General features: G+C 40.3%; 1 protein-coding gene across 4 annotated transcripts in view; it reads left to right on the top strand.

Moving 5' to 3' along the window:
• Positions 1-12,805, top strand: part of bahcc1b (BAH domain and coiled-coil containing 1b) — a 66,718-nt gene that overhangs the window by 5,870 nt on the left and 48,043 nt on the right. For 2 of the 4 annotated variants that reach the window (XM_010906081.3, XM_010906049.3), the window contains exons 1-2: positions 2,272-2,314; positions 5,462-5,786. In XM_010906081.3, coding sequence (XP_010904383.2) covers positions 5,618-5,786 — 169 coding nt within the window. In that variant the 5' untranslated portion in view covers positions 2,272-2,314; positions 5,462-5,617. Of the gene's footprint in view, positions 1-2,271; positions 2,315-5,461; positions 5,787-12,805 lie in introns of those variants that run through there. The other 2 variants (XM_010906056.4, XM_010906064.3) reach the window with 1 other exon arrangement.

Below are 12,805 nucleotides of genomic sequence, written 5' to 3'. Positions count from 1 at the left end.
TTACATGCAGATTAGCATAAATGGCAGCGTTGTTGTAACATAGCGTAATGAACATGCATTTTATATTAATTCTGATTAGTATTAGCGGTGGTAGTAGTAGTAGAAATAGTTTAGTTGTCCGATTGTTCAGTGAGTGCATTCATTTTGAAATTCTACCCCAATTAGATGGTGCTGGTCTATGCAGATTGTTGCAGAGTTTTGATGTAGCCCATACTTTAGAGGGGGAAAAATACGTTTAATCTTCCTTGATATATTGTTGATGTTTTCTTATAGCAAACCATGTAACTTATCCTAATTCATAACAAGTAAACCAACACCCATGTGAGGTTATGGTAATAATCACATTTGCTTTTGTAATGTACTTACTGCGTAAAAACGGAAATGTCCACTTAAGCATGGTTATTGAACAGCTGGCAATAAAAAGGTATAGTGAACCTTTAAAAAAAACCATAGAATAGCTGGCAATAAAAACGTAAACCGGAACGTTTTAGAAACACCTATGTAATGACATGAGTTCAACGTTTTCTTGCACTGAATCGACCTTGCTCTCTGTCTCTGCATAGCGTATTTCTTTTCGACCTAATAGTTTTTGCGGTTCGGATATATCTTGGAAAAACAACATTAACATTTAAAATAAGAGCTAACTAGCTGTTTCTGTTATTCTAGCCGTATTAGGCATAGGCTACCTTCCATTTTCTTTATGCAAGGTTGTTATTCCATCGCATTAATCCGCAAATCTAGCCTCTATGTTTAATACAACATGTAATTTCCCCCTTTTTAACGTATTCCCTTTGATTTAGTCACTCTTGACTCTCCTTTTGCTCTGGGGCCAACGGGGTTCGCCGTGGGGGCGCCTTGAAACAGCCAGTCCTTATCTCCTTTCATCATTCAACCCAGGGCCGCCTTGAAACCGCAGGGCCAGTAATTGCTTTTTTCAGGCAGCCCAGTGCGGACTGGCCAGCAGCCAATCAGAACCTTGTTTACACTCTGTGATTGACAGCGCTCTGGCAACATGCCAACCAATCAGACACTTTACACAGACCGAAGGCTTTAGTTTTAACCCTTTACTTCCAGTAATAACAAACTGAGACTGGACTGGGAATATTTGCCTATGGCTCATAGATTTTTAACATGGAAACACACAAGGCCATATCCTTTATTTTTTAATTGACTAAATTAGTGAACCATGAACAAAACTAACCCCGAGGACAGTAATGCTATCATTTTGCTAACTCTCTCTGTGTGTGTGTCTCATGACAATAAACATAAACAGAACCCAGCATTTCTAGATCCCGAGTAATTTAGTGCCTATTAGAAACAAATGTTCCTTCCTCCTGTGTATCTGTTGTTCAACAACGTACTCATCATTTATATTGTATTATATTGAGCTAATGTTACAAATATATATTGTGCGTGAATGATAATGCAAAGTACTCATCGTTGAGGACATCTTAATGTGTCATAAGATTATTGAGCAAGGTAAATACACTCTCAGCAAAAACATTTTAAAACATTCTGTCTGTTCCTGTAGTTACTCTCTAGTAATAACTCAATTTGGGTTTCAGGTCGAACGTTTAGAGTCCCTGGTAGATTTAAAGTAAATTGATCATCAAAACGTTATGTCTAGGTAAGGTCTTGTTGTGAACCTATGAAAAAACGTTACTGTGAAATAATAGCCTACAAATAAAAACTGCTAACGTTCAAAATAAATGATGTAATTGTGTAGTTAATGTGATCGCAAAATATTCTGTTGACTTTCTCGTGATAATAAGTTAAATATGTCCTCCTGTTGTATTGTGCGGCGCCTGTGCCTTTCTCATAGCATTTGTTTGCAGGGCATGCTGCGCTGTGGAAAGGGCTTGAATCAAACGCCCGCCGTTTTGTTTTGCGAATCCAGCAGCTTTGCTATTGGTTCGCCGTCATCCAATTGGAAGCTATGTTGGTCACGCGGCGCGCCTCACGGGCAGGCTTCTCATTGTAGTTACCGAACCAATAGGCGAGCGCGTTCCCCACTGTCCCTCCTTCTCGCGTAGTTGAGTGGCACTAGCGGATACAGTGGGAGAGTTTCTGTGTGGATGTGCGGGCTTCGATTCACTAGAAGCCTGAACTTCTACGATGCATCTCTATACCTCAACTGCACACTACAATCTGCAGACTAGGATGTAACTATTTCCACATGTTTTTCTTTTTGTAGCCTACGCCTCTTTCATTTCTTTGTATATATATAATATATATATATATATATATATATATATATATATATATATTTACTATTTTTTAAGTAATTAATTGTTATGCAAGGAATAACTTACCAGTAAGTATTTTATTTATTGTATCTATATTTAAATGTGAGTGATAATAAACATATACTTTCAATTGTTGGTTTTAAGAGAGTCTTTGTAGTGGAAATGGTATGTGTTCTTTTAGCCTATTAGAGTAATTACGCGTATAGAAAATATTCATTTATTTAATTCACACTCCACACAGATTTTATTGTTTTGCAGTTCAGTAGTAGGCTATAGTAGGATATTAATAATGAAAGTAACAACTATATTAATATTGACAATTCACTATAAATATTAAAATAAAAAAGATAATAATGTGATGAGTGTTAGAGTAATAATGAATTACATTATAGCTAATGTTATATTGTACTTGAGCCAATATTCATTATGTTGTTGGCAACCTAAGCGTTGGTTGTTGTATAGACAACAATTATTATTGTATAATTCATCATGTCCAATTCCTCTCTCACGAGGAGATGGGAATTCACGTTTAAATGTATCCTATTTTAATATAACTAACATGTATTTGGTTGCATTCCACTATACGATTTTATGGGGAGTTCAGATATTCCCACTTGGTCTTCAATAATGGATTATTTTCTGTCGTTTTGTTGTTTTAATAACAGTATGGTTACATAAGCTTGGCCTACTGCAGTTTTTCACAGTCGTTATCGAGGGGCTTTGCTAGTAGACAGGCAGATCTTGCCTAGTCCCACCCGGCTGATTTCGCTGTGCTTGGAGTGTCTATCTCGCTTAACTGGCCTTTGAATATCTTGATTTAGTATCCCACTTACAGCTTGTGACTTCGCTTTACTGCAAAATAGTGGGTGCAATGAGTACGCTCTTGGGCCTACGGTAAAGCGGTGTAAGTGAACAAAAAATTACGATAAGTTGATAACAGTGACTTCCTTACAAGACTGTTCTTTTTCTGAAGAGTTCTTTATGCCCAAAATGCCTTCGTTTCATTCCAATCTCATCGGATAGGAACTGGAAATGGATAAGAAATTCGTGTTTGCTTCACCTCGGTGCTTATGCAGGCTTTTCAAGTATTGCTATTCGGCTGGTAGTTTTCGAATGGGGATTTTTTTGTCTCCTGATAGTTTGACCCTTTATGGGGCAGCCATAGAGGGGGTGAAAAAGAGAGGAGTGGAAGGAAAGGAAGTCTTCGCGTCTCCAAGCATACTCCCACGTTGATCCCATCTTTATATTAGGCACAGGCTACCTTGTTTTTAAATCAGATTTTAATAGCTTAAGTGTTTTTTTATGTGATGGGCTCTCGTCAGATCTATGACGCCGTTGAAGGACGTTAGGCCTATAGGCTCCTACATTGATTGTAGATGTTGTTTGGTCGAAATGCATAGCTTGAGTGGCTTCGTGCTGACTTAGACTGTAAACACTTTAGAGGATTGTTTACCACGAATAATGTAAAAATGTATCGGCGTCAAAAATAATAGGAAGCCATCTGTCTTTGATTGTTGCAAATTAAATGTCATTTTTGTTTGTCATGGTTATATGAACCCATGTCACGACTGGTATTTTAATTGATATGGCATTTTTAATTGCATTTATTCATTCCAGTTTTTGGTAATTGAATGAAACAGAACATTTTGGATCAAACTATGAGACATGTATGCCTTTCATAACCAATACCATTTTCAACGACTGTCTACATTTTCAATGCAAATAGCCTACTCTCTATACCACATTGTAATGCTCAAGGATTTGGATGTGTCCAAATCTCTGAGCGCATCGTTTATACACAAACACACGCACACATGCACACAAGTCAGTCGTGTAGCCTACTGTTACCTGAACGTAGGCCTCTGCGCTCTCGTTGTGCGAGAGACTTGTGTCGTTCACCAGAACATTTCTGAAAGTTTCAGTTTTACTAGCCTAATGCTCTAAAAGTAAAACATTTGCTGTGTGCTTTTCTCCTTGAAACAGCAAGGGGACCTATTGTTTGGCTCATCGTTTGATATTTCCTTTGTTCTCTTATCTCAGATTTTACTGATAAAATTGAAGCTCACAATCACCGTATCAGCCTAGTGTGCCGCTGAATGGACTTACTATTGAAGGGGCCTAACACATTGCCCAGTGAGGTGTGTTTTGTGAACATAGGCCCACCTATCCATATGAGCGCCATGGGGTATCCCATTGAACAGAATGACTAGGGCTATAAGACACATATGAGATGTTGATTCCCATTCCTTTTATTGCTTGTGTCTTTTTCTCTGTCTGTGAACGTAATTTAGTTGGTGTTCTTACTATATATGTCCTACGGTTGCACCAACCCATACGTGTATAATAAAAGAGTGTCATTGTGAAAGGAGAGGCAATTTTGATTTAACTATTAAATTACCTTTGCCATATACAGACGACATCCATGCCTCATTTGAAGCACATACGCGGGCATGTGTGTCATTAAAGAAAATAGAAATACAAAGACATAAATTAGCCAGTCAAAATGTACTGACGGTGTCAGAATTATCCGAAGTCTAACAAAACACTTTAGCTGATGCTAAATATATTTGTCTACCTTTAAGTCTTTATAGTATTTTGTCGATATATTTATAATGTATGCAGCCTTTGATGCTTCGTCAAGAAAGCAGTTTAGATATATGTAGCTGGAGAAGGGAAACATATTGTATTTAGTCCATAACAGTACGACATAATGAGGTGGCTAAAAAATAAAACCTTTTTCTTAAGGTTTTATTTGGTTCTTGAATTCTGGCACTGATACAGCCAATGCCCCTCACAATCTGACTCCCATCAGCGTTTCAGAAGACATCGATGTAGTCGATGTATAGCTTTGTGGCCCCCAACAATAAAACAACCCCTAGTTTAGGAAGACCACTCCTTTTGTTGTTCAGCTTGTAGCCGTCTCTTGTCTGCCATGGAGAAGGAGGTAGTCGGTTTGAGTCTCAGTAGACGAAAGGACCTGTAGCCCACTCAACTGTAGGCTGAATTTGTAGATATATTTTTTTATCTTAACAAGTTGCGTTCTTCTACAAATATGTAGAACAGACACATTATGGACTACGTTTGTTATAAAAGGAAAAAGTGTGGTTGGCAACATTAGACAGGATGCGTTTGAGAATTACACGCCTAAGTTCTTTCAGAGTTTTTGTCTCATTGTTTTCAGTGCTTTGACGTGGTCTTGTGTTTTCTCTTTGTAGAACATGACCGGGACATACTTTTCGGTCGACAAGGCAAAAACTCGATTGAATACAAGACGACCTATCCAAAGTTCATAAAAGGGATTATTGCATCTGGGCAGCGTTCGATGCTTCTGGCCTTTCCTCTGGATTTGGGATTTATCGCTTCTCGACAGAATGGAAAGCCGGGATTTCGCTCCTCCACACCACCTTTTGACGGAGCGGGCTGCGTTGGTTCACCACGCCGCCTCGCGGATAGCTCCTGGCGGCCACAATACAGTGCAGCATCCTGCTCACTTCCAGCCTGGGAAATACTACTCTCACATCTCCATGGCACCACATTCAGGTTGGTCTGAATTCAAATGTGTTTTGTGGCATTACATTAATTATACGGTTTTAGTAAATACTCTGCTGTTTTGGGGCTGTTGGAAATGGGTTGCAGATAGTTTTATCTACGGGTTTAAACTTAATCCTAACATTTTGAGACAAACGTAAACTTATTAGAAAATAAATCAAATAAACAGACGATATGGTAATTCTGGAAATTATCATTTGGTGTTGACTTTAGATATTTGATGTTTATTTGTAGCTACTCAATATAAAGAAAGTTAACTCATAATCTTCTAATACAGTTTCTTGGTTACCCTATCAGAATCAAGTGGACTTTTATATGAAAAATCACTGTGTAAAAAGCACAGTGTCTTGTGAGAAGCACAAAAAGTGTTTTTAATTTACAGATTTTGCAGACAAATTCTTGAAGCGGTAGTAATAACCCAACGTGAAGTTATTTGTGGATAGCCTATTACAACCTACATAGTTTTTTGTTCAGAATATTACGAGCTAATGCAGAATTATAATGAGATGATTCTGATTTTTTGAGATTATGATTAATCAATTTATTTTAAATTAAATTGAATCTTGTCAGCTAGGTTTTATACCTTTATAAGAAAACGTTATGTTTAATTAAATTGATTACTTGTAATATTAAGTGAATTCTAATCCGTTTTTAACAGTATATTGCATGGATTTTTATCAACCGTTTTCTTTGTAAAAATTAATAGTAGCTCTATGTCCGATACGATAGGCCGTTTGCATGAGGTGTGGTGAGTGTGGAACTGGCAGGGATGACTCTTGAGATGGTGCGTTCCTTTCCGTGGTCCGTGAGGCCCCGGGACTGTCCTGACTGAGACCGGGGGTCAGTCGGTGGGAGCGGAATGGAGCTCGCTAAAGAGGGGCGCGTAATACCAGAAAATCCTGTTTCTATATTGAGCGCGGACGTGACGGGGCGAGAATGGTTTGACAGTGCATGCATTAGATTTTAACAAGTAGCTTTGGTATCCTGCCCCAGAGGGGGTTGGGAAGGTGTGTGTGTGTGTGTGTGAGTGTAAAGGTTGGGGGATGGGTGTCTGCTGCACCAAATCATGTATTGAATCATATAACCCAGCGGATGCGTGCAGAAATGTAAAAGATAGACTATGTGTCTTGAGTGAAATCTGATTAATTACTTTTTAAACGTTGAGATAATAACCGATGTTGATGTACGTGCATTTAAGAACATTTATTTTCGAACGTTGGTCTAAATACATTACGCCTATCAATTAAATGAAGCATTAGAATAATTTTGTCTGTAATAGGCGAGATTCATTAACCTACAGTGAACGACGTTGTAGGCTGCATATGCCTTATATCTTCGAGATAAAGACTAATGACAAGAAATAACATCCTCCATGCGGTTGTTTTCATCACTTTCAAAGCAGATTGTCAGGCCGTCATTGTAAATAAGAATTTACTGACTGCCTTTTGAATTAAGGTTGAGAAAGTGAAAATGACAAAATAAAATAGAACAATAATGTTTAAACTGACAAATTATGTCAAAAATATATACAGACTGAATTTATTGTCAACACGTATTTATTTATCACTACAGTTTTGGTAACAATTATTGTAACATTAATTTACCGGGATCTTTTTATTCCATAATTTACCGACATAAAATGTTTTATTACGGTCGCTCTCAAATAAATTATTAAAGTTAGTTTGTGTTTATTTTTATTATAACTTTTTTTGAATCTAACATTTATTGCCGTTTTTTATATGGGTTGAGTTTTGCGAAAGTGGGACAGTTAGCAAAATTGGGCATTTAAGCTTATTAATGGAAATCTTTGGATGTGTCCCATTTTCACACTACTCACACTAATTGAATCAGTCAATAGAGTCAATGCGTCTGTGGTTATAGGAAATAAGTGGTGTATATGTCTGCCCATGTTGTACTGGGCACTATCCTGCCCTAAGTGTGTGGAGTTTGAACGTGATTGGTGTTCTGACCAGTTCTAACGTTCAAGGTTCCCAAGGCCTTATCTTACTGGCTCATACAATATCCTGCCCATAGAAATAGAAGGCATATTTCTGTCATCCTGCCCAATTCCTGTCCTCCTCTGCTAAACAAACAATGTTGCCTGTATTTGCAGACTGTTAGGAATCTCTTCGATATCTACTTTGGTGGTGAAGCAATTATGTTAGCACAACATGTTACTGTAATAATAACTATACGAAAAGCATTTGTGTGGTATTTTAGCAGTCTCATCGTAGTTTTACTGTATGATATTATATATAGAATACTAGAGCTTCAAATCCTTATACCTAACTGACGTTTTGATGGGAATTGTTTTTTGTCTGGGGGAAGGGGGGGCAGTGGAACCCCCCCCCCCCCCCCATGAGATTCAGATAGCTGTCTGCCTGGCCCTAGGCCTCTGGGCAGGGGGTTGATGTGAGGTGCAGGGAGGGAGGAGGCAAGGGGAGGTGCAGGGAGAAAGGGTTTCTGGGGTTGCTGTTAGTAAGACCCCCTCCCATGTACGCACACACACACACACTCACTCACCAATTTCTGCAGGAGGGTAATTCCAGAATCACATTTTTAGATATGAAGAGGAAAAATGTCAATTTCCTTCTTTTGTTGTTGCGTGTAATATAATCCTTCTGTAACGCCCACCTCCTTATTTGGAGTCACATGGTAACTGTTGTGCATGACGATGTGACTGAATGGCAGTTATGTTATCCTGCGTTATAAGGTTCAGCCCCTCACTTGAACACCATTGATATTGTGTTACCTTTGAGGGGTTTGTATTGTCACAGGACTGTTGGTGTTTTTATTTTCTTCCCATATACATTTTCTATCGTGTGCATTTTTTTTCCACCCCCTTCTTTTCCACTTTCCCCCTCCTCTCTTTGACGTTAGCCTGGAGGCTGTGGCGGTATAGGTGCAGGTGTGTGTTCTGTCTGGGGTAGACAGAGCAGGTCTAACTTGTAGGTGTATAATTGCACAGGTGTGCTGTATCAAGGAGGGTGTGGCCCAGCCTGTCCTTACACAGGTGTGCCTCATTTAAGAAGGTTGGGATTATCGTGCGTGTGTCCGTTTCAGAGAAGAAGAGGCCGCCTCTAAAGTAGTAATTGTGCTGTAGATGCTGCCACACACACACGCGCGCTCGCACACACATTTAAAGTCCGCCACGCAGACAGGGGTTTCCTATCTGTAGCAGCTCAGGCTTTGTGCTGTAATAATCATGTTTCAGAGAGACCTGCGGACCTGGCTGTCAGACCCTCGTTGGCTCTCTCTTCTTCACTTTCCTCGCTTTATTCTTCCCCTTTTTCTCTCCCTCCCCTCTTCCTTTCTCCTCGAGTGCTGTGTCTCGTTATGTCAGCGCAAGCCCCTACACTGCTGCGTATTTGCTGCGTGTGTGCGTATCAGACACTGTCTCACACTCCGCAGTCCTGTCCAGTCATCCTAATGCACTTGTAACCACTCTGGTTGGGACTCGAAGCTAGAAAGCAAGCTGATTGGTTGAGGCTTTCGAGGTGCTGTAGCCTCCGGGTGCCATGACTTTGATCGCCACGGTTACGAGACAGCCTGTTCTCTCTCCCCATCCAATGGCAGACCAGTTAGTACCGACTGTCTGTCTGCCTGCCTGCCTGCATCTTTCAGAGTCTTTACAACAGTGGAAGATAATGTCCTGTGATCACAGTTAAAGCCATGCATCTGTTCCGGAATACTTCTAAAAGCCTCATAAAGGAACAGGGGGAAGGTCTGATGTGTTGTTGGAGGAAGAGGGGATAAGTATCAGCGTAGAAAAGAGGAATGGGCTGATGATTCAAAGATAAAGAAATTAGTGAAGGAAGAGAGAAGTAAAGGAAGAGTTAACTAGATGAAGTCAAGAAAGTAGCAGGAGAGCTAGTGGAGGGATGGGTGTTGGGGAGGAGAAGGGGAGGTATAGTGGAATTGGAGAGGAGTGGGGGGGGGGGTGAGAGGCAATGGGGATAAAACTGCAGGTTAGGAGTGGACAAAACCACACAAGGGTAAGGATGGAGGGAGTGTGGAGTTCGGGGAAAAGAGAGAGAGTGGCTGAGCATTTCCACCTGGCTGATAATCCAGTCAGATTACCACTGCCTGACGGCATCGACCAACGTCCCTGGCAAATCATCAGAGTGTCTCTGCAGGAACACGCGGGCTATTAGCTGGTATATGTGTCGGCTATGAGTCAGCAGATCAGCGCAGCCACATACAGAGACAGGCCCCAGCCCCCTTCACCATCCTCCTAGGGGAGAAACCTTCATCTGGGGCATGACAGGTAGGCAACCCCTCTCTGGAGCTAGAGATGATGGTTGCTGGTGTTGCAGACTTAGAGACATACAAGAGCTTTTTAAATAGCTACTACAATCCAGTCAGAAACACACACACCCAAATAAACGCACACACACACACACACACACATATATGTCTGACACACACTAGATAGAATGCTTTCAAAGTTCTACTGTGTATCTGTTTTTATGGGGTGTATGTCAGTGATATAGTATGTATTAACCTAATATGTGGACCAGCCAGTTCTTAGTTATACAATTCTTATATGTGGAGTGATGAGTTAATATCAGGTGAACAAAAAGACCAGCAGGACATTTCCTCAACTCTCTGTCCCCCACTCCTCTCTTTTGTCCCTACTTTGTTCCTGTCAGTCTGTCTGTCTGTCTGTTTGTTGTCTATATTTCTCTCCTCTCAATCTCTTTCTACATCTCTCTTTCCTCGCTGCCTCTCTCTGTCTCTTCACCTCCCCTTCCTTCTCAATGTTGTTAATAGTCTGTCCCAGTCTCTCGGCTCGTGGCCAGCTCACTAAATCACAAACGATTGCAGGATTTGGCAGTCGGAGTAAGAGCTCAGCGTAGTGCCTTTGAAGTCGGAGAACGAGAGAAAAATGACATTTTAAACAGCCCGCAAAACACAACGCTAAAACAGCTTCTTGTTCTTTAGGAGGGAGGTGGGGAGGTTTTTAAGTGTGTGTGTTTTTGTATGTGTGTCAATGTGTATGTATGTGTACACACTTCCGGCGTTTAATATTTCACTGGACTTACAGTGGCTGAAGACAACCAGATCCGTGAATCTTAAAATATGGAAATATTGTTGATCCTTGTAATGGGTCTCTGGACCCTCAGTCTCTGGTGTCTCCAAGGTGACGCACGCTGGTGACATCATCAGTGTTAGAGGTCATTGATGCCAGGCCTAAGAAGACAACATCTGTTAAACCAATCTGAGAGGATGTGTTTGTTGTTTTTGGCATTGTCTATGAGCCACTTCCCTACCTCTCTAGACCCCCCTTCATTTTTCTGCTTGCTCATGCCTGCATGCCTGACTGTCTGTGTCTGTTTTAGGTTGTGGTTGTGGTCATTAACGTGTGGTTGTCCTAGAGCCATTCCACATGAAGGTCAACCTGGAAAAAAAGACAACATTGAAAAATTTCCAAGTGAAACCGTTTTCCATATTGTCATTACTTATATTTTTTAAGTGCAGTTTTTATTTTAGCCTTTGACTGTATATTGGAAACTGCGTGATTTTTATCAAGGTTTTAAATGGTGTACTGTATAATTGGTTTCTCAGTCTTAGCAATGTTTAAGAAGATCATGTCTAATTAATCTCTGTATGTGCTTATGAAAAGAAAAAAGACAGACCTATCATTTTTATAATTTATGTGAGTGTTGGTGGGGACACATTCAAAGCTTTTACATACATACATACCCAGAAGAATAGTCACTGGGGTATTAAAACCAGATCAACATTGTGACATTGCACAGTAGTTCAAAAGTTCCACCCCACCTGGACAGTCAGAAATGACATCATTATCACGTTATAATGACAGAATGATTTCATACTGCTATTTCAACCCCATTGGAGTATATAAAAATACTTTCAAGAAAACAAGAGATCACACTTTGGATGACGCTTGAGCCTATGAGTGTGTGTGTCTGTGTGTATCTAGCTTTACAGAAGGTGGTGTTTATGAAATTGTGGGCATCTACCTCTCGCCCTGGGTCAAGGCATCCCTTATTTACATAAGCCAGAGCGATGACATCATGACAGGGACAGACATGACATCACCCAGGATGAGATTTCTCCTCTGGTCGTTGGTCTAGAATCTGAATCATAAACTACTGACCACAGATGAAGCATAGCGATAGCCCCCTTTGAAATTGCCCTGAAATGGCCTTGTGCAACTGAAATGTGTGTGCTCCTTATTTGGTTTATGTCCGCTCTGTTTGCCGCATCTCAGCTCTATTTGATTCATTTCAGCTGTGTTCGGTTCATTTGGCTCATTGATATTGTAATGCGGTCCATTGAGCAGTGTTTGTGTGTTAAAGTGTCAGGCTCTTAGATGGATGAAGTGGTCTGAGGTTCACAGAAAGGTGACTGAATATATGGTGTCAGATAGACCAGTATGGAGGATGTTCCTGAAGTTGAGGGAGTAAGATTCTTTTCTTGTATTCTACTGTGGTTGATCTTCCGCCTTTATTTCCCTGTCTTTTGTATAGCTAGCGAACTCCTCACCAGTTGTATCTAGCCTCATTTCTATAGTTTGTAAAACCATTCAGACCTGTTCTATATTGGAAAACAATGTTTTTGCTACGAGGATTACCTAAATAAAGGTTGAGTATAAACAGTTGTTTCTTCATTATGTGTGCATTTGTGTTTCGGTTTCTCAGCAAGTGTGTGTGTTTAGTGTGTGCATTCGGGGGAAGCGACTCTGTCGAACAGTGTGGAACGTTACACCATAGAACTCATGAAAGTGTTAGTTTATGCCAGATCCTCTGTTGAATATACATGCAGATCTTTGAGTGTGTCTGTCTCCTGAACGCTCAAGAGTGCAGAGAGAAACCAAACAAGAAAAAAGAAAAAGAAAAGAAAAAAAACAACAACAAAGATCCGTCATCAGTCATTCATGGATAATCAGTCTCATGGGACACTCGCACACACACACACACACACACACACACTACTGCCTGGGTCCTAATCCTTGGGGGACTCATTGTGTCGGCTGTATGTCT

Source organism: Esox lucius, chromosome 5 (genome assembly GCF_011004845.1).
Source record: "Esox lucius isolate fEsoLuc1 chromosome 5, fEsoLuc1.pri, whole genome shotgun sequence".
In the NCBI taxonomy this organism is placed as follows: domain Eukaryota; kingdom Metazoa; phylum Chordata; class Actinopteri; order Esociformes; family Esocidae; genus Esox; species Esox lucius.
This window is presented reverse-complemented; position numbering and strand designations above follow the sequence as displayed.